This window comes from Chiloscyllium plagiosum, chromosome 30 (assembly GCF_004010195.1).
Source record: "Chiloscyllium plagiosum isolate BGI_BamShark_2017 chromosome 30, ASM401019v2, whole genome shotgun sequence".
Taxonomy (NCBI): Eukaryota; Metazoa; Chordata; class Chondrichthyes; order Orectolobiformes; family Hemiscylliidae; genus Chiloscyllium; species Chiloscyllium plagiosum.
Genome location: NC_057739.1, coordinates 8,290,898 through 8,312,597, shown reverse-complemented (window position 1 = coordinate 8,312,597; position 21,700 = coordinate 8,290,898). Strand labels below are relative to the sequence as shown.

Sequence of the window (21,700 nt, the reverse complement as noted above, 5' to 3'; positions counted from 1 at the left end):
GTTGCTTGGGACAATATTGCTCCTAACAACTAGTGTCTGTTGTGATCAGCACAGTGATTCAATCCAGACCCTGTAAATACTGAAACCACACATTTACATAGGGGAGGGACTGTAGGTTTATTCATCCTCTCTCTTTCAATCACTCAGCTTTGTGGATGATTAATCGCCTTTTGCGCACTGATGGGAGCTGCATGCATTGAGGGTGCCACATCTTACCCAGGAGCAATTGTGCTTTTTCTGGTTATCAACAGGAGATGATCAATCACAAATGTGACTAATCACACCCTTCCAAAACATCTATACTTTTGCACCAATCCTAAACGCTGCTGCTCTTCCCTAACCTGAACAGCATCAGTCTGAGATGTTCAGCCTTTTCTGTGACACTCTGCTGCTTGCAGCAAAAACCAAAAGGATGCTGGGAACTGCCGCGTCCATCTCCCCAGCAACACGAACAGAACAGGGGCTGCTGGTGTCTGCATCGCAGCTGTTGACACAGGTTCAACCTTTCCGTCCACTTGCTGCATCACTGTCTCCCATGGGGTCACAAAGTGACAGATTGCAATAGCTCAGCCTCTTTGCCCATTCAGCCAGAAACACAGGGAAAGATTTGGTGAGACTGCAGCATCCACTTTTCTCTTTCCCTTAACCTAGGCCTGAGGAAACTCCAGAGTGCGGGAGAAACGAAGGGTATGAACACAGCAGATAGAAAGCAGATGGTCAAGGTACACATTACAGCCATGGCTGGACTGCAGAAGCCCAGTGGGCCAGATAAATTGTGTTTGTGTGACAATAAGAAAGAAAGAACACAGAAACATAGAAGTTAGGAGCAGGATTAGGCCATTAGAGCCCTCAAGTCTGTTCCGCCATTCATTATGATTGTAGCTGATCAGGGAGCTCAATACTCTAATCCCACCTTCCTTCCCCCCTGCCATATCCCTCGATCCCTTTGACCAGCGGAGCTCCATCTACCTCCTTCTTGAAAACACAATGTTTTTACCTCAACCACTTTCTGTGGTCATGAATTCCAAAGGTCCACCACGAAATGAGCTCCAGTAGGTCACTCGACAAGGTTCCCCATGGAAGACTGATTAGCAAGGTTAGATCACATGGAATACAGGGGGAACTAGCCATTTGGATACAGAATTGGCTCAAAGGTAGAAGACAGAGGGTGGTGGTGGAGGGTGGTTTTCAGACTGGAGGCCTGTGACCAGCGGAGTGCCACAAGGATCAGTGCTATGTCCACTACTTTTCATCATTTACATATGTGATTTGGATGTGAACATAAGAGGTATAGGTAGTAAGTTCGTAGATGACACCAAAATTAGAGGAGCAGTTGATAGTGAAGATGGTTACCTCAGATTACAACGGGGATCTTGAGCAGATGGGCCAATGGGCTGAGGAGTGGCAGATGGAGTTTAATTTAGATAAATGTGAGGTGCTGCATTTTGGAAAAGCAAATCAAAGCAGGACTTATACAAACTTAGTAGTAAGGTCCTGGGGAGTGTTGCTGAACAAGCAGACCTTGGAGTGCAGGTTCATAGATCCTTGAAAGTGGAGTCGCAGGTAGATAGGATAGTGAAGAAGGCGTTTGGTATGCTTTCCTTTAATTGGTCAGAGTATTGAGTATAGGATTTGGGAGGTCATGTGCAGCTGTACAGGACATTGGTTAGGCCACTGCTGGAATACTGCGTGCAATTCTGGTCTCCCTTCTATCGGAAGGATGTTGTGAAATTGAAAGGGTTCAGAAAAGATTTACAAGGATGTTGCCAGGGTTGAAGGATTTGAGCTATTGGGAGAGGCTGAATAGGCTGAGCTGTTTCCCTGGAGCGTCGGAGGCTGAGGGGTAACCTTATAGAAGTTTATAAAATCATGAGGGGCATGGATAGGGTAAATAGACAAAGTCTTTTCCATGGAGTGGGAGAGTCTAAAACTAGGGTTTCAGGTGAAAGGGAAGATATAAAAAAGACCTAACGGGCAACTTTTTCACGCAGAGGGTGGTGTGTGTATGGAAAGAACTTGCAAAGGCAGTGGTGGAGGCTGGCATAGGTACAACATTTAAAAGGCATCTGGGATGGGTATATGGATAGGAAGGGTTAGAGGGATATGGGCCAAGTGCTGGCAAATGGAACTAGAGGTTAGCATATCTGGTCAGCATGGACAAGTTGGACCGAAGGGTCTGTTTCCGTGCTAGACAGCTCGATGACTCTCTGAATCTTGGTGAAAAAAAAACTTATCCTCAATTTCTGTCCCTTATCGTTAATCTATGATTCCTTCACCATCATTCCTACATCAAACCCGTCTGGTCCAGTATGAATATTATAGGTTTCTATATCCCCCCCCTAACTCTTCTAAACTCCAGTGAATACAATCCTAACTAACTAACTCTCTCATCATAGATCTGTCTTGCCATCACAGGAATCAAGTGGATGATCTTCATTGTAAGAGCATCCTTCCACAGATAAGGGTCAAAGCTGCACACAATGTACCATGGGTGGCCTCACCAAGGCCCTGTACAATTGCATCAGGTCATTCATGTTCCTGTACTTGAATCCTCTTACTCTGAAGGCCAACATCGAGTTTGCCCTCTTTGCCGCCCGCTGGACCTGCAAGCTTCCTTTCAGTGACTGGTGTTCAAGGGCACTCAGGTCTTGTTGAACATCCCCTTCTCTCAATTTACAGCCAAATAATAATCTGCCTTCCTACTTCTGCTACCAATGCGGATAATCTCGCATCCCACTCAGCCAAATCAAACTGCAACATCTCTGCATCCTCTGAAAGATTCACCCCTCCACACAGATTTGTGTCGTCCACAAACTTTGAGACAACACATTTAGTTCGCCCATCTAAATCATTAACATATATTGTGAACAAATTGCACACGTAAACGTGAAACAGAGATGAATGTTTGACAACAAATCAATCAATTGATGAAACAGAAATCTACGAAATTAGTTAAACAATCCATCCAATAAAAAGTAAAGCAAACTAATACATAAGCCAAGATTAGTGGCTACAAGAGCAAGTCAGAGGCTAGGAATACTGCAGCGAGTAACTCACCTCCTGACTCCCCAAAGCCTGTCCACCATCCTCAAGTCCCAAGTCAGGAGTGTGATGGAATACTCCCCACTTGGATGGATGGAAGCAGCTCCAACAACACTCAAGAAGCTTGACACCATCCAGGACACAGCAGCCCACTTGAGTAGCACCACATCCACAACATCCACTCCCTTCACCACTGATGCTCAGGAGCAGCAATGCGTACTATCCACATGATGCACTGCAGAAATTTACCAAAAGATCCTCAGACAGCACCTTCCAAACTTATGACCACTTCCATCTAGAAGGTCAAGAGCAGCAGATATATGAGAACACCACCACCTTCAAGTTCCCTTCCAAGCCACTCACCATCCTGACTTGGAAATATATCACCACTCCTTCACTGTCACTGGGTCAAAATTCTGGAATGCCCTCCCTAATGGCATGATGGGTCAGCCCACAGTAAGTGAACTGCAGCATTTCAAGAAGACAGCTCACCACCACCTCCTCAAGGGCAAGTAGATATGGGCAGTAAATACTGGCCCAGCCAGCGACACCCACGTCCCACAAATGACCAAATACATTTCTTGCACTGGAATTCTCCAGGGATAGGAGAGTAAGAGGGAAAAAATATGAGTGTGAATGACTGCAATGTGTTTGAGAGACAGAGAGAAGGATAAACTTCTCAAAGTTAATTTCCATTCTCATTTGCAATAGGAATAGGCCCTCTTTATGCCTGAAACCGCCTCCTCCAGCACTTGGATGCAGCTGTGTCTTCAAGCACCTGGGCTCTAAACTCAGGAATTCTCCATTCAAATCCCTCTGCCTCTCTTCATGTTTTAAGAGGTTCTTTGAAATGTGCCTCTTTGGCAAAGCTTTTGTTCACTGACTTCACCTCTCCTCCTTTTGACACTGCAATGATTGTCTGATTACGTTGCTGTGAAACTTTCTTAACCACTTTAAAGGCTGTATATAAATGAAAAGGTATTGCTGAGAGAGAGCAAGACAAAGAATAATAACTCGAGAAAGAGCTTCTGCCAATCTCAAAAATTCTCTTCAAAATCAAAGACTGACTGTTGCCAGTGATGCCAGCCCACTGAGGTCAAATGATTCATTGAGGAGAGTGTGGAATCATGTCTCACTCCAGAGACTGAACACAATTTATACTGACAAACAAAAAGAAAATTGGTTACAGTGAGGTAAATGGGTGGAGAGGCGGGGGTGGGGCTGTACACCAAAGTTTGAAACCTCAGCAACTGAAGACACAGTCACGAGTGGTAGATGATTAGATTAGATTCTCTACAGTGTGGAAACAGGCCCTTCGGCCCAACAAGTCCATAATGCCCCTCCGAAGAGAAACCCACCCAAACCAATTCCCCTACCCTATATTTACCCCTGACTAACACACCTAATACCGTGGGTAATTTAGCATGGCCAATTCACCTTGCCTGCACACCTTTGGATTGTGGGAGGAAACCGGAGCACCCAGAGGAAACCCACACAGACACTGGGAGAACGTGCAAACTCCACACGGACAGTCAGGAATCGAACCCAGGACCCTGGTGCTGTGAGGCAGCAGTGCTAACCACTGAGCCTGGTAAACCAATTAAAATTGGGGATGCACAAGAGGAAAGATTCAGAGATGAATAGAGAAATGAGGGGCTTGGAGGAGATTACAAAGGTTTGAGACCATGGAAGGATTTGAAAATAAGGCCAAGAAGTCTAAAGTCATGACACTGATTGACCAGGAGTCACAATATGTCAGTGAGCATGGTGGTGAGGAGGGGAAAGGAACTGATGAGAGTTAAGGTAGGGGCAGCATTTTGGTTGACCTCAAATTTATGGAGAGTAAAATGTGGGAAAGCAATCAAGGGCACATTGGATGAGTTAAGAATCAGGGTAATAAAGATAGGAGTGAGGTTTCCTGCAGTAGAGACCAAAGCGAGGGCAGGTGGTGTGACTGAGGTGAAAACGGGAAGGTGTCCTGACGGTACAAATCGGCGGCCAGAGGCTCAGCTCAGGGTAAACAGGACAGCAGGGCTGTGAAGGGACTGGCTTAATCTCAGCCGGTTGGTGGGGAGAAGCATAGAATTGGCAACGAGGGAACAGAGTCTCATTAATGTCAGGCCTGTAACTGCCAATAACATAAAGCTAATGTTAGAGAGCTTAAAATGCAACACCCACAGTGTCATGGGCAGAATCTATAATTGGTTATCCATCACAGTCCAAGAGGACACTGAACAGATAGTTCATATTCCATCACCAACTCACTGAAATCCCAATGCCAGCACAGTGACAACAAGCTAACCCCACTGTCTATTACTTTTCATATATTAAACTGACATCTGGGACCATTTTTGTCTCTGAGCAGAATGGCCACAGGACTTAAGGGATTAGTTAATTGGATCACGGATATAGCGAGGCCATTATTTTCAGTTTAAGGATGATTTAATTTTACATCAGTCTCTGAGGTAAATCATGCCTTCATGAACATAAGTTTACTTGTGTGTGTGTGGATGGGATGTGAAATTCACTTCTCTTTCCAATCCACAAAAAGTACAATACACACACAGAATCTGCTCTGTTTCACTGGCAAACGCTTTATCCTCAATTGTGTTCAGCTGAAGAGGGAAGAATGTCACTCTGGAGCAATGCTTTGTACAACAATGTACATGCAGCAACGCCAAGCTCTTAATCCAGATCAAACCATCACTGCCCAGAATTATTAATTTTTTTTTAAAACGCTAAGTGATCAAACTGGAAAATTAATTATCAATGTGTGCACGGAGCTCACTCTTACAGTAGTAGCCTTTACAAATGTTAAGCATAATAAAATTCCGAATTGGATGGAATGGGAAAAAGAGGCAGAGAAAGAGAGAGAGATTGAGCGAGAGAGAGAAAGAGAGCAAAAGGGATCCGAGAAAAGGGATCCGAGAAAAGGGATCCGAGAAAAGGGATCCGAGAGCAAGGAAGAACGAGAGCGAGTGAACAAGAGGGAGCAAAACAGAGAGCGCGCGAAACAGAGAGCGCGCCATACTGATAGATGTACACTGAGCGTGGAAATGAAGAGCTGAAAATAACTGATGTGAGAGTTAAGTGCTGTCAAGTCAGCAAGATCTTCAATCAGGTGAAGTCTGTAGTTGGTATTTCCAATTTACCACCAAGTCCTGTGCATAACAATTGCTCAAAGCACAAAATACCAACAAATCACAAATCAGCATTTTTAGAAAAAGATTTTCCATTATTTCAAGACATTATTTCTTGCCTCAGTTATGAAATTTGCACTTTCCAAAGCAACACATTTGACAGTGATCTGTAAGTCTACACTCCACAAAAAAAAATTGAGCTCAAATGTTCTGCTTACTTCAAAAGATCCCGAAAGGATTACGGATCACAAGCCCACTTAGGTCGACCTACAACACAGACTACGCAGAGAGACTTTGCCACCGCCCCTCTCGTAAACTTCTCAATCATCTCGTGCACCAACTCTACAGCAGGTGCCACTACCTTGAAATTCAGATGGAATCCACACTCACAGCCTGCACACAGGATACATCAGTACAATTACGTGACATTGCCAAACAGACAAGGGGACAAAACTACACCACGTACATGCACGCCAAGAACAAAAAACTGGAGAAGCTTGGCATTCTCACCAGTAATAGCAAAGCCCACCCTGGAACCACAGTAGACAACATTATCACTGCGGGGAAGTCTATTATCAACTTATTGGACCACACCCTTCGACCGGAAGAGATTGAAGTCCTGAGTAGGGGTCTCAACTTCTGCCCTGCCACCAAAATGGACCCGTTGGTTTTGGCAGCAGACACAGAGGAGCTCATCAGACGAATGAGACTCCGGGAATTCTTTCGAGGTGCCGGCAGTGATCCCACTGAGCCCACTGATGAACTAGAATAGTCATCACAGGGATCTGTAGAAGAGCGACCAAAGAAGGTGTCAACATGGACCCCACCGGAGGGCCGCTGCCCTGGGCTTGACATGTATGCTCAAACTGTCAGGATTCATCAGCCGTGCCCACAAAGTAGAGCAAAACATCACCCGTTCCCAACGCAATGCCATCCAGGCTCTCAAAACCAATCACAACATTGTCATCAAACCAGCAGATAAAGGAGGAGCCATTGTCATTCAGAATAGAACAGATTACTGCAAGGAAGTGTACCGACAACTGAACAACCAGGAACACTACAGGCAACTACCAGCTGATCCGACCAAAGAACATACCCGAGAATTAAACACACTGATCAGAACTTTGGATCCAGTCCTTCAGAGTTCCCTACGCACCCTCATCCCACGTACTTCTCGTGTAGGCGACTTCTACTGCCTTCCAAAGGTACACAAAGCCAACACACCGGGACGTCCCATCGTGTCAGGCAATGGGACCCTATGTGAGAATCTCTCCGGCTATGTTGAAGGCATCTTGAAACCTATTGTACAGGGGATCTCCAGCTTCTGTCGCGACACTACGGGTTTCTTACAGAAACTCACCACCAACGGACCAGTCGAACCGGGAACATTCCTCGTCACAATGGATGTTTCTGCACTCTACACCAGCATCCCCCACAAGGATGGCATCGCGGCAACAGCCTCAGTACTCAACACCTCCCACCTTGTACATGGCAGGTACTCATATGACTCAGCCAATGTGGTCTATCTTATACGTTGCAGGCAAGGATGCTCGGAGGCATGGTACATTGGGGAAACCGAGCAAAGGCTACGACAACGGATGAATGGGCACCGCACAACAATCAACAGACAGGAGGGTTCCCTCCCAGTTGGGGAATACTTCAGCAGTTCAGGACATTCGACCTCCAACCTTCGGGTGACCATCCTCCAAGGTGGACTTCGGGACAGGCAGCAGCGAAAAGTGGCCGAGCAGAGGCTGATAGCTAAGTTCGGTACCCAGAGAGAGGGCCTCAACCGGAACCTTGGGTTCATGTCACATTACAGGTGATCACCATTACACTACACACACACACACAGATATTCCTACATACACACACACACACTCACATACACACGGACACAGGTACACACAGACGCGCACACAGACACCCACACACACCGTTATAGACACACACACTCCCACACATGCACCCCCTCACAGACTTAAGACACTCTGCACTCACTACACACACACATACACACTTTCTCTCACTTATAACCCCCACGACAGACAGACAGACAGACAGACACACACACACACACACACACACACACACGCAAACATATATTTTGTGTGGGGAATTTGTACTTGCAGAGTTACATTGACTTTGCTCAAAAACTGCATACATTCATGCAGAACTCTGAGCTCAAAAATTGCATGAATTTATGTAAAACTCTGATCTCACTTTTAAATTAGAATCAATCTAAACATCATGGCATAGACAGAGAACACAGGGGGCTAACACCTTCAACATATTGTCTAGCTATCACTATCGTTAACAGCTAACCCGAGAATGCAACTTTAAAAAAAAAGTTTTGTGATTTACACATGAAAGAAGTGAAACTATCACTGTATTCTAACAGATGAAAGGCTTAACAGACAATCAATTCTTCAATGTATAATTTCAATTACATCACACTGCAAATTTTTGCTATAAATTCTGTGTTACGATCGAGCCCTCCACAATCACCTGATGAAGGAGCGTCGCTCCGAAAGCTAGTGTGCTTCCAATTAAACCTGTTGGACTATAACCTGGTGTTGTGTGATTTTTAACTTTGTACACCCCAGTCCAACAACGGCATCCCCAATTCAAGCAAGTAGACTTCCTGAGACAGATCACCCAGACAAAGATGTGTCAAACACTATACTTTGTAACTTGATGGATCACACTGGTGCAACAAAGTATTTTATTATTTTAAAGAAAGCCAAGTTGATTCGCACTGATTTCCCTTCATTTTGAGAAAGAACCATGGGTTAACCACATCAGCCCATTTACAGCAAAATTATTACCAAGCAGACTGGAATCAAATTGGACAAGAAAAGACACTGCAGTAACAACAGTAATTGGTAAAATCTATTAAGATATACTCCCACAACAGACCATTTGGCCAGAAATAGTCCAATTAAAGCAGCAATTGCGGAGAAGAAAATAAAGGTCTGGATTATTTTACATCAATTTGTACAAAACAGGAACATGTTATCACCAGTGAAAGCAAGTGACTGCTGAGGAAATCGGTGTTGCAGTAATGGTCACTGCCGCAGGCCTGGCAACTGGATTCAATTCAAATCTTTCCAACACATCAAAACAGCAACTAAGCCGATAGGAAAGCTCGCACGCAATCAGGTTTCAGAGAAGTATCTGCCAGAACCCCAGCAAGTGCAATACAGCACTTCGATACAGCAATGGAGACAGGAGGACAAACCACTTCACACAGTGCATGGTCACAAATCAGCAACGTGCTGCCTGAGATCGTGGTGGAGGCAGGACTAATTCAGGTGTTAACTGTATCATTTTCTGAAAAGGAGGAATGTGCAAGGTGACAATGAGAAGATAGAGGAACAGTGTCCTTTATCTCACAGACACAACACACGCAATGATCTGCTTCTATATTGTAAGTAATGTATGACTCTACAAACCAGAGCAAACCATTGAGTGAAATTTTACAGTCTAAAACACAACACCCAACATATGGAGAGTACAGATTCTGTCAGTTATGACTACTACTCTTCTATTGAGGAAAAACATTTTAAATGAGTTATTTATGAAAACATAATCCCATTAATTTGTTTTAAATACACAAATAAATCTTTGAACAATTTCCACCCGTAGCAGGGTGGAAGAGTTTAATCATTTGACAGAGAATGATTCAGCTGAAGTTTGAGAGAATAAACAGCTGGGAATCATGAACAATGTTGGAGTGCACAGAGTCATGAACAGAACACTAATTAAAGTCAGAGCAGAGACCCCCAAGTTGCATGTTTGTGTCAGTGCAGGTTTGGAGACTGTTGTGCCACTGTCAAAACGGCCCTGTTCCAGGCAACATGACTTATGTTGAACATACATACAAACATTACAGCAAGTCAGTATTTCAGTTCACAGGCAGAGTGATGCAGCCACAGGTAGGAGGAGCCGGGAACCAAGAATGGATGTAGAGGTGAGTGCACCCAACATCAACATTTAAGGATTAATACTGGCAAGGAAACCGGGTCAATTGCCCTATTGTCTGAAACAGTCCCATAGGATTTTTTACATATACCTAAAAAAAAGATAGAATATCACTTTAATTTCTTGTTTGAAAGATTGCACTGTGTCATCAGTACTGCACAGCACTCTAATTGGAGAACACTGAAGTGCCTGACCAGAGTGAGGGTATAAGACTCCTGTGTAGGACATGAACACACTACCAAACTCAGAGGCAGGAGTGCTCACCAATTATATCACAAAACTCCTCACTACCTTGTTGCCTGAGAAAATGGAATGTGACTATCAGCAGCTGGACTTTGGAACTATTGTCCTAACTTTGATCCAACAAAAACCTGAGTTAAAGAGATATTAGGTTCTAAAGGAAGGTATCTCAGCATCACACAACTTGGCAGAACACAGGTTAGCAGGACTCAAATGTTGAAGGATCTCAGAATAGAGTCCATTAAAGATGATTGGGTCCATTGGGTGGTTAGGAATACATGAAATTCTCTCAGAAGGTTTGGCTAATTTCAAAATTCATTGCAACTAGAGAGTCATAGACCCTTCAGTCCAAGTCGTCCTTGCCGACGTTTGCCAGCGTTTGACCCATATCCCTCTAAACCCTTCCTATTCATATACCTTCTAGGTGCCGTTTAAGTGTTGTAATTGAACCAGCCTCCACCTGGCAGTGCATTCCATACACGTACCACCTTCTGCGTGAAAACATTGCTCCTTAAACCCTTTTTAAATCTTTCCCCTCTCACCTTAAACATATGCCCTCTGGTTTTTGACTCCTCTATCCTGGGAAAAAGACCTTATCTATTCACCCTATCTATGCCAACCCCCAGCCTCAGATACCCCAAGAGAAAAGCCCTAGCCTATGAGGAGTCATAGATTTAAGACGGATGTCAGAGGCAGGTTCTTTACTCAGAGTGATAAGGGCGTGGAATGCCCTACCTGCCAATGTAGTTAACTCAACAACATTAGGGAGATTTAAACAATCCTTAGATAAGCACATGGATGATGATGGGATAGTGTAGAGGTATGGGCTTAGATTAGTTCACAGGTTGGTGCAACATTGAGGGCCGAAGGGCCTGTTCTGCGCTGTATTGTTCTATGTTCTATTCAGCTTCTCCCTATTGCTTAAACACTCCAGTCCCAGCAACATCCTTGGAAACTTTTTCTGCACCCTCTCAAATTTAACAACCTTTGGGTATAGGACTTGGGACATCATGTTGAGGTTGTTCAGGACACTGGTGAGACCTCTTCTGGAGTACTGTGTCCAGTTTTGGTCCGCCTTTTAAACGAAGGATATTATTAAACTGGAGAAGGTTCAGAAAAGATTTACCAGGATGTTGGCAGAAATGGAGAGTTTGAGGCTTGGTAGGCTGGGACTTTTTTCACTGCAGCATGAAAGGCTGAAGGGTGACCTTTTGAGATACATAAAAAATGAGGGGCACAGATAGGGTGAATGGCAAAACTTTTCACTGAAGTGGAAGAGTTGAAAACTAGGTGAGATGAGAAAGATTTAAAAAGGACGGAGAGGCAATTTTTTTTAAACACGGAGTGGTTAGTGTGTGGAATGAACTACCAGAAGTGATGGACGCAGGTGCAGTTGCAACTTTTAAAACTCATTTGGATAAGTTCATGAATAGGTAAGGTTTACAGATGTGGGCCAAACACAGGCAGGTGGAACTTGTTTGGGAACACTGTCGGCATGGACTGGTTGGACCGAAAGGTCTGTTTCTGTGCTGTATGAAGTTAAAAATCACAACACTACATTATAGTCCAACAGGTTCATTTGGAAGTACAAGCTTTCAGAGCCCTGGCTACCTGACGAAGGAGCAGTGCTCCAAAAACTTGTATCTCCCAGTATACCTGTTGGACTATAACCTGGGATTGCATGATTTTTAAACTTTGCCCACCCCAGTCCAACACCGGCATCTCCAAATCTGAGCTATACGATTCTGACTCTATAACATCCTTCCTATAGAAGGGCAATCGGAATTGCATGCAGTATTCTAAACTCCAATTCTTAACTCCTATACTTCATGTACTGACCAATCACTGAACAGAATACCCAAGTCAAAGGAAATGTGCAGATACAAATTCAATGATAACCTCTGAGCATTAAAACCCTAAGAAGGGGCAGTTATGGGCTGCAATAGCAGTGAAGCCCACTTTTCTCTCCCCCACACTTCTCCACTGAAATGCCTTTAGATACACAGATCCAATTACAGTCCATTCTGGTCTGGTTCAATCTCAGAATAAATGCTCTCGAATAGTGACAGGATTACAAGAGTAGCGGCAAATAACACTTGGTGATGCAGTGTATCAGCAGGCTGGTCATTCATCTCTGGGCACTGAGTTCAAATACGTTTCAGACTGAGGAATTGAAAACCTTACCTTCATTGTGAAGACGTCAAGCTGAGAGAACACTCCACAACCACCTGATGAAGGAGCAGCGCTCCGAAAGCTAGTGCGTCCAATTAAACCTGTTGGGCTATAACCTGGTGTTGTGTGATTTTTAAACTTTGTACACCCCAGTCCAACACCGGCATCTCCAAATCATGAGAGAATCTGGACAGTCTGAGTGCTCTTCACAAAAACCCTATTCCAAAGATGGCCCCACAGTAGCGATCTGACTTGGAGACGGCGGGGCAGCCGATGTGAGAAACATTGTATATCAGACAGGCAGTATAGCAGATGTCCCTGTGGCATTCATGCTGAGAAATCAGGTGCTGTGGTGAACTCTTGCAAAAGTAAAATTGAATTCTTTTGTTTTTGAAAGAACATATGGGAACTGTGAAATCTCGTCAGGCAATAAACTTACAAACGGTCACAGTCACCTGCTCAATGGTGCCATCACTGCAGATTAAAGACTGCAGTATATTGCCGGGATTCAGAGAACCAGCACAAACTGAGCACCTCATTCTCAAGCTGGTGGTTGTTCAAAACCTTGTTAAATTTCTTTTCTGCCTTGTGACTGACTTGTTTTATTTGACAGTAATCACCAAGATTTAGCATAAAGTGTAAGGAATAGCTTTCAAATGCCTTCAGCACATGTATGTTGAAAAACGTGATCTACTACAATGGACACAGAATGATGACGCGGGGAAACATATTTTGCATTACTCCAGGAAAGGTGGTCCAGGACCTTCATTCGAGAGGACAGAGGAGACCCCCACCTTAACCCAGATCCAACCTTCCAACTCGGCACTGCCCTCTTGAACGGTCCTACCTGTCCATTTTCCTCCCCACCTATCCACTCCACCCTCCTCTCCAACCCATCACCTTCATCCCCACTTCCATCCACCTATCACAATTCCAGCTACCTTCCCCCCCCCCCCCCCCCCCCCCCCCCCCCCCCCCCCCCCCCCCCCCCCCCTCACGATGAAGAGCTTATGTTCAAAACATTGACTCTCCTGCTCCTCAGATGCTGCCTGAGCTGCTGTGCTTTTCCTGAGCCACACTCTGATTCTGATATCCAGCACCTTATACGTGTGTGCGCGCGTTCATGAGAGCGCGAGAGAGAGAGAGCGAGAGCGAGAGCGGGTGAGAGAGAGTGTGAGAGAGAGAGCACACAATCTGCAGGCAGTCAATCCATGGGATATTTCACAAATTCCTACTTTGGAAATAGAATAGAATTAAGATTTAACACAGACAGTCTCTAACCTCACACCGTTAATGCACTGTCTAAGCTTTTATTGTGAAACTGTAAGTTATCTCAAGAAGGTGACTTAAAACAAGTTCTGGGATTTACATATTAATGAACCGAAACCTGCAACCCATTCTAAAAGGTGAAAGACTTCACAGCAATCTAGGTTTGCTCAATATATCATTTTAATTGCATGGCACTGTGACCTTTTGCTATAAATTCTGTGTCTTATGATCCTGTTTCACAGCTACCTGATGAAGGGGCGGTGCTCCAAAAGCTAGTACTTCCAAATAAACCTGTCGGACTATAACCTGGTATTGTGTGATTTTTAACTTTGTCCACCCCAGTCCAACACAGTCTCCTCCACATCACATTTACTGATAACAACCACAAGCTGTTCAGGTATCAGAGAACCAATCACAGAAGGCTTTTACCAACAATAACTGGTCAAAAAAATCCACAGGTCAAACAGCTACTGAGCTCTATTTACTTTTGGCTCCAGTTCATCTGCAGCCACACTTTAACCAAGGATCCAACAAGCAGCAGCATCAACAGGCCTTACAATCAGTGACAATTTGCTTGCTTTCAGAGCTATCCTCCAGCAATCCTTTGTTCTTTTCACATCTCAGTCCACAATTAGAAATACAGGAAAATTAACAAGATACAGTCCTTATGCAAGGCCACCCCTCCTGATCTTTTCCAATGACAGTAGTACTGTCACAAAAACCTCTACAGCATGGGAGTTCGCACGTCAATCGAGATAATACTGTGTTGACCGGTCACTTCAGAAACAACAGCAGCAACTTGCATTCGTACAGCACCTTTAAGACCATTGATGAGAACATTATCCGAGCAAAATCTGACACCAAGCCATGAGGTCAGATGACAATAAAAACTTGGACAGACAGCCAAAGCCCCAGTTACCAATGATGAAGCAATTATAACATGGAGGCATGCAGGGGCACAGAGGGCTGTAGGGCCAGAGGAAGTTACATGAATGTGGAGAGGAAATACTATGAAGGGTTTTGAACACAGGAGGAGAATTTTAAAAACAAGGGACAGCGTGTCCAGGAACCAATGTAAATCAAATAGCACAGGCATGATGGGTGATCTGGACTTGATCAGACTTCAAATATAGGCAGCAATTTTGGAGAAGTTCAATTCTACAGAGGGTGGGAGATGGGAAGCAGCCAGGAGGATATTGGAGGGGTTCGTGTAGAGGTAACAAAGGCACGGCTTCAGCAGCAAAGAACAAGTTGAGGAAGGGACAGAATGGATAGTCCTGCAAAGGTGACAACGTGGATGTGGCCACAAACTCATCTCAGGATCAATCGAGAAGCCAAAGTAGCTCCCTCACTAACGTGTCTCTGATTTCATAAATAGCTGGAGAGCAGAGATAACAGAATGATTTACAGTACACTGTTAAGGTTAATGCTCATACAAAGTACATTTAGCTGAGCACTGATGTTAACCATGTGTTGAGTACATCACGTCCAAACTGACTCTTAAAGTACGTGTCACTCGGAGATCAGGTTTGGTTCCGACTATATTATTGAAACTTGATTGAAAGCTGCTGAGACCAAGAGTCACCTAGACTCGAAACATGAGCTTGCTTCCTCTCCACGGATGCTGCCTGACCCGCTGGGCTCTCCAGATTCCAGCATCTGCAGTAATTTGCTCCTACTCTGTCAGGAGAGATCTGGTTCACATATCATCAAGACACATCTACGGGTCTCAGATGTTAAAAGGCAAGATTCATGGACTTGGAAAAAAAAGGTCTTCTGATCTATTGAGGTTAACTGGCTGTTTTCAAATGACTCCACTGACGCAGTTTGTGGGGGAGAAGATGATCCAGTGTCAGGAATACATCTGCCAATTTGAATGACTCTCAGGCAACAAATCGAGATGTGGCTGTGTATTCACTGCAACACTGAATGACGATATTCAGCCATCAGTACAAAAATAATTCACTGATTACAATATACAGCAATGGGACCTGGAGCAACATGTTGCTTTCAGTATTCACGCGCGGATTTGTGATAAATACTGCAGTTACACATTAATAAACATGCAATTGCATTTTTATTCATTGGATGGAATTGTTCCATTACCAAAAAGGGAACAGCAATGCTCATTTATATTACATTTTGTCACACAATTAATGGAGCTGAAGATTTTTAAATGTTCTTTTAATATTACAAAGCTGGTAGTATTCTGGTCATGTTTATAATGCCTTGCTGTACACCCCTACACTGATTTTTTTTTAATCCAAGCCTTAACTCAGCCCTAGATCGGCAGGGGAAAGATCCACCGTTAAAGCTGTCCCAACCAACTCATTCCTTGCATTTTCAAGGAAACATTCCGCAAATAGCAGGAAAATACTGATCAAACTCAACTGCAGAAACCTAGATCCTGGAAAGAAAATTGGTGGATGAGAAAAAGCCTTCATGCTAAAGGTATATATCTACATAATGATATAAAAGATAGATATTTTTAATCAATTTGTTTCGACATAGAATTTCTACTGCATAGAAAGAGACCAGTCTGCCCATCGAGCCTGCACCAAGCCTCCAACCAGCATCCCACCCAAACCCAGTCCCCCACACCACACTTCCGAGGGTGGTATGGACTTGATAGGTTAAACTGTCTGCTTCCACACTGTAGGGATTCTAACAGGAGGAAAAATAAGGGCAGAAAATAATGGGGTCTTTTCCCCATTCAGTCGTCTTTCACAGCAGCTGAAGCTCTGTTGAGTTTGTTGCTTCACCTTGACACTCCCTCACGGGTTAACAATCCAACTATCAGAGCAGAACCTAACACTGATTAATGAAGAGGCAAAGCAGTGACACTAGCAAGTGAGACAAACATACTGCAATTTTAAAGAGAAAACTCTCACTGCGACCCAAATCATAGCTGGGTGCCTCGAGGTCAACAGTGCCACTTCCGGCAATCCAATTTCACAGTTGAACGATCCCTGCTTTCAGATAAAGATTTTTTGTTAAAAAAACACACATTCACTACATGATGGTATCCAGAGGAGACAATAATGAGTTTCTCCACCTTTCATGTGCCCAAGCTTGTGTTGACAGTAAATGCCACAGTTCCACCAATAGAGAAACCCAGGTTGTAAGAAGTGCATAGCTATGGAAATCTAGGTCTGTAAGAGGTGTAGAGCTATGGAAATCCAGGTCTGTAAGAGGTGTAGAGCTATGGAAATCCAGGTGTGTAAGAGGTGTAGAGCTATGGAAATCCAGGTCTGTAAGAGGTGTAGAGCTATGGAAATCTAGGTCTGTAAGAGGTGTAGAGCTATGGAAATCCAGGTCTGTAAGAGGTGTGTAGCTATAGAAATCCAGTAGCACCCCATTCTAATAGCAAATCGCCAGGTGCATTCCTGGATAAAGCTATGGGTGTGGCTCAGTCTCTCTGTAGCAGCGAGCACCATCTACACAAAGTTATAAAAGGAGTTAGTGATTCGGGACAGCACCAGCAGCACAAGATCTGATTGAGGTTCAGGTGGCCTTTTTGTCTGCCTCATCGCCCTAATCCCATCGACAAATCATGACAAAAGCTCACAGTTTAGTGACTTGCAAATAATCAAGGAACCTAAACTGGAGAAGACAAAAAATGTGATCAAAGAGTAATTTTTTGGTCAGCCATTTCTTAGGGTCAAAAATTTGAGAACATGTACCATTTTATAAAGCTCATCGCCATTCTCCAGGAGCACGTCCAAATGGCTAAAGCTGCAGATGTGGATGCCCATCCAGAGTCTCCTCTGAAAGGCTTCGGTAGTCCCCAATGTATCACAACTCTCAACTCCTACACTGTACTTAGCTGAAAACAACTTATTCAATCACATGTCTCATACAGGCACACTCCTGCTCTCCCTCACAACCTGTACTTATGCAAGAACCACCTAATAACTGTCACAAAAATGTCACCAATGGTTTACTTAATTCAGACTGACACAAAACCTAAACACAAGCTCAACTCCACTTCTTAATTAACAATGGTGTTCACACCACTCTATATTCTCAACTTTCCAACTTGGTCTCTGAAGTTTAAAAAACAGCTTTTATCCACAGAAAATTCATTTCTTGAACTCATCATCCACAAATGCTCCATGACAAATTCCATTATCAAAATAAATGAACCAACTTCATTCTTGCATCTCACTCTGTGACCACTGCACATGAAAGGTTCACAGTTCAGGAACAAGTATCTCTGGAAAGAGTCACACTTGTACAACCTGGAGGAGTTAGTTTTGTGTTGCATCAGAAAAACACAAGAGGGACAGACATGGCACGGATTGCTCTGTTCACACCCCTCCTGTACAATTGTTTATTGATCATGTTTCAGTATCTCTGACAGTTAAATCAAAAGACTGTTCTACAGGAGGGGCGTGAATAGTACAAATCAAAAGTTGGAGGGGGTGGGAAGAACATTGCAGTGTTATTTAGCTCATTAATGTTCCTGATGTCCACATTGATTTTGTATTGTTTAGTTGCTGCGCTGCTTCCTTTTCGTATATGGAATTAACGCGGCCAATCCAGTACCTGGTTCATGACTGGGCTAATTCATAGGAACAGCAAACCTATGTTAAAAATGTCAGGATGCACAGAGTCTCACAGACACAGGCTCACACAAAGTTTGTCACTAGCCATCAGCTCTGGGACTCACTTAATGGGGCAGCGTTAAAGACAAAAAGGTTCCATCTGATACAGGGATTTATTCTGCGGAAGATGGAGAACAACCAGCCAAGACCATGGTTGAAAAGGGACCCCTTTTGTCAGGAGTTCAAACTGGACTTAAAGAAGTCTCACCTCAGTTGCACAGATAGGGTATTAGTGACCAGAGAGTGGTGCTGGAAAAGCACAGCTGGTCAGGCAGCATCTGAGAAGCAGCAGAATTGACGCTCTGAGAATAAGCCCTTCATCAGGAATTCCTGATGAAGAGATCTTGCCTGAAACGTCGATTCTCCTGCTCCTTGGATACTGCCTGACCAGCTGTGCTTTTCCAGCAACACATTCTTGACTCTGATCTCCAACATCTGCAGTGCTCACTTTCTCTTCTGGCATTAGTGAGACCATGTCTGGAATATTATACAGAGTTTTGGTGCCCATATTCAAGGATAAACTTGCATCAAAGATGGGTCAGCAAAGTTTCACTCCATTGACCCTGCGGATGAGAGAATGATTCCACAATGACAGGTTGAATAAATTGATTTAATATCCCCTGGAGAAAAGAAAAATGAGAGACGAACTAATTGCAACATCCAAAATTCTGAAGGAGCTCAATAACTGCTGAGAAGTTGTTTCCAGTGGTTGGAGATCCTAAATGGCAGCACAGTGGCTCAGTGGTTAGCATTGCTGCCTCACAGTACCAGGGACTCTGGTTCGGTTCCGGCCTCGGGCGACTCTCTGTGGAGTTTGCGCATTCCCCCAGTATCTGTGTGGGTTTCCTCCAGGTGCTCCGGTTTCCTTCCACAATCCAAAGATATGCAGGTCAGGTGAGTTGGCCATGCTATATTGCCCACAGCGTTAGGTGCACTAGTTAGGGGTAAATATAGGATAGGGTTGGTGTGGACTTGTTGGGCCAAATGGCCTGTTTTCATGCTGTAGATAATCTAATCTAAATGACAAGGGCACAGTCTCAGGATAAGGGGCCAATCATTTAGGGCTGAAATGATGAGAAGTAATTTTACTCCAAACTTTACGAATCATTGGAATTCTCTAGAAAGTTCCAGATGCACCAAGTAAAATGCCAACAGGACAAAGTAGTATTTTACTTGTTTTTTGTTAAAATTAGTTTTCATTATTTTATCATTTCTTTGTTAGATATGTTCTCCTATTAAGATGTGACATTGGTAACACCTCCCAGTGTGGGAACCTCTGACAAAGCAGAATAAGGAAAACAGGTTTCCATATGAAATTTACTCTACTCAAAAGCCAAGCAGTTGGTAAATGTTATAAAAATAAAATAAAACATATGTTTTTCAATTCACTGATCATGCATTCCTGCCTGGGAGCCAGGCGTAAACAAAGCATGCCCCATAGACTAGGATTCTTGAGCTCACGTCCCATGAGGTCAGTGAATTATCCACACTCTGTAGACTAACCTGCAAAATATGGTGATGACACACTCATTAATAGATCTTCTGCAGAAGTTAAGATACTGATGGAACATAATCCTAATGAGGCCTAATGAGTGACCGTACTAACAAACAAGTTAATACATGTTCCCTAAGAATCTGTTCTATAACCCATGAATGCTACCTGCACAAGATGATTTAACACATTGCTTTTGGCTTTTTAAAATATCAATAGTTAGCTCCCCGAGTTAGATCCAAGTCAATGCTGTCAAACTAACCAGAAGCCTTACAGACAAACAGAATCCTTAGTGTGGAAACAGGGCCTTCAGCCCAAAACATCCATAGTAAAGCTCCGAAGAGTAACCCCCCAGACCCATTCCCCCTATCCTATATTTACCCCTGACAAATGCACCTAACCTTCACACCCCTGAACACTTTGAGCAATTTAGCAAGGCCAATCCACCTAACCTGCACATCTTTGGATTGTGGGAGGAAACGGAGCACCCAGAGGAAATCCTCTCAGACATGGGGAGAATGTGCAATCTCCACACAGACAGACAGTCGCTTGAGGGTGGAATTGAACCCGGGTCCCTGGCACTATGAGGCAGTAGTGTTAACCACTGAGCCACTATGTCGCCCCATGTTTGTCACCATAATGAAGAGTTTCGAGTCAGGATTATAAATATAATCAATACAGATACACAGGGCTTGCTATGGACTTTACATCATCTGTCATGTATTTCACATTCCAGAAAACCAAAAAGGTGCAAACTGACCACAGTGAGACTTCAAAATGCGCCATTGCTGGTTCACTAATTAGAATCAAACCAGTGACATTAAAGCATTGCTAGAAAAACTCAGCAGGTCTGGCAGCATCTGTGGAGAGAGAAACAGAGTTACTGTTGAGTCCACTGACCCGAAATATTAACTCTGCTTTCTCTCCACAGATGCTATCAGACCTGCAGAGTTTCTCCAGCAATTTCTGTTTTTATTTACTCCACATCTCCAGCAACTCTAATTTTTTTGATTTACATGATTACATTCCCACATTACAACAGTGACCACACTACAGGAATACTCTATTGGTTTCATGGCATTTTAGGGCATTGCAACATCAGAGAACTCCCAATGTAATCGTCAGGATCACTGAAAGGAGGATCAACAGGGTCCGATCTGTAAACAATAAGGTGGAATCCTGCCTTTGTAATGATAACATTTAAAGAATTAACGGATCAGATTTCAGAAAGTCCAAGTGTTGTACATCTATTTGGAAAGGCAAGGACTGATTAGGGATAGTCAACATGGCTTTGTGCCTGGGAAATCAAGCCTCACAAACTTGGTTGAGTTTTTTGAAGAAGTAACAAAGAGGATTGATGAGGGCAGAGCAGTAGATGTGATCTACATGGACTTCAGTAAGGCGTTCGACAAGGTTCCCCATGGGAGACTGATTAGCAAGGTGAGATCTCATGGAACACAGGGAGAAGTAGCCATTTGGATACAGAACTGGCTCAAAGGTAGAAGACAGAGGGTGGTGGTGGAGGGTTGATTTTCAGACTGGAGGCCTGTGACCAGTGGAGTGCCACAAGGATCGGTGCTGAGCCCTCTATCTTTTCATCATTTACATAAATGATTTGGAAGCGAGCATAAGAGGTACAGTTAGTAAGTTTGCAGATGACACCAAAATTAGAGGTGTAGTGGACAGCGAAGAGGGTTACCTCAGATTACAACAGGATCTTGACCAGATGGGCCAATGGGCTGAGAAGTAGCAGA

The 21,700-nt window shown here is 43.8% G+C and overlaps 1 protein-coding gene across 5 annotated transcripts in view; it reads right to left on the bottom strand.

Moving 5' to 3' along the window:
• abca2 (ATP-binding cassette, sub-family A (ABC1), member 2) overlaps positions 1-21,700 on the bottom strand; it is a 460,895-nt gene that overhangs the window by 396,480 nt on the left and 42,715 nt on the right. Inside the window, exon 1 of one of the 5 annotated variants that reach the window (XM_043719913.1) lies at positions 12,591-12,656. The exons of the other annotated variants lie outside the window; for them this stretch is intronic. Coding sequence (XP_043575848.1) covers positions 12,591-12,596 — 6 coding nt within the window. The 5' untranslated portion in view covers positions 12,597-12,656. Of the gene's footprint in view, positions 1-12,590; positions 12,657-21,700 lie in introns of those variants that run through there. 5 annotated transcript variants of the gene reach the window in all.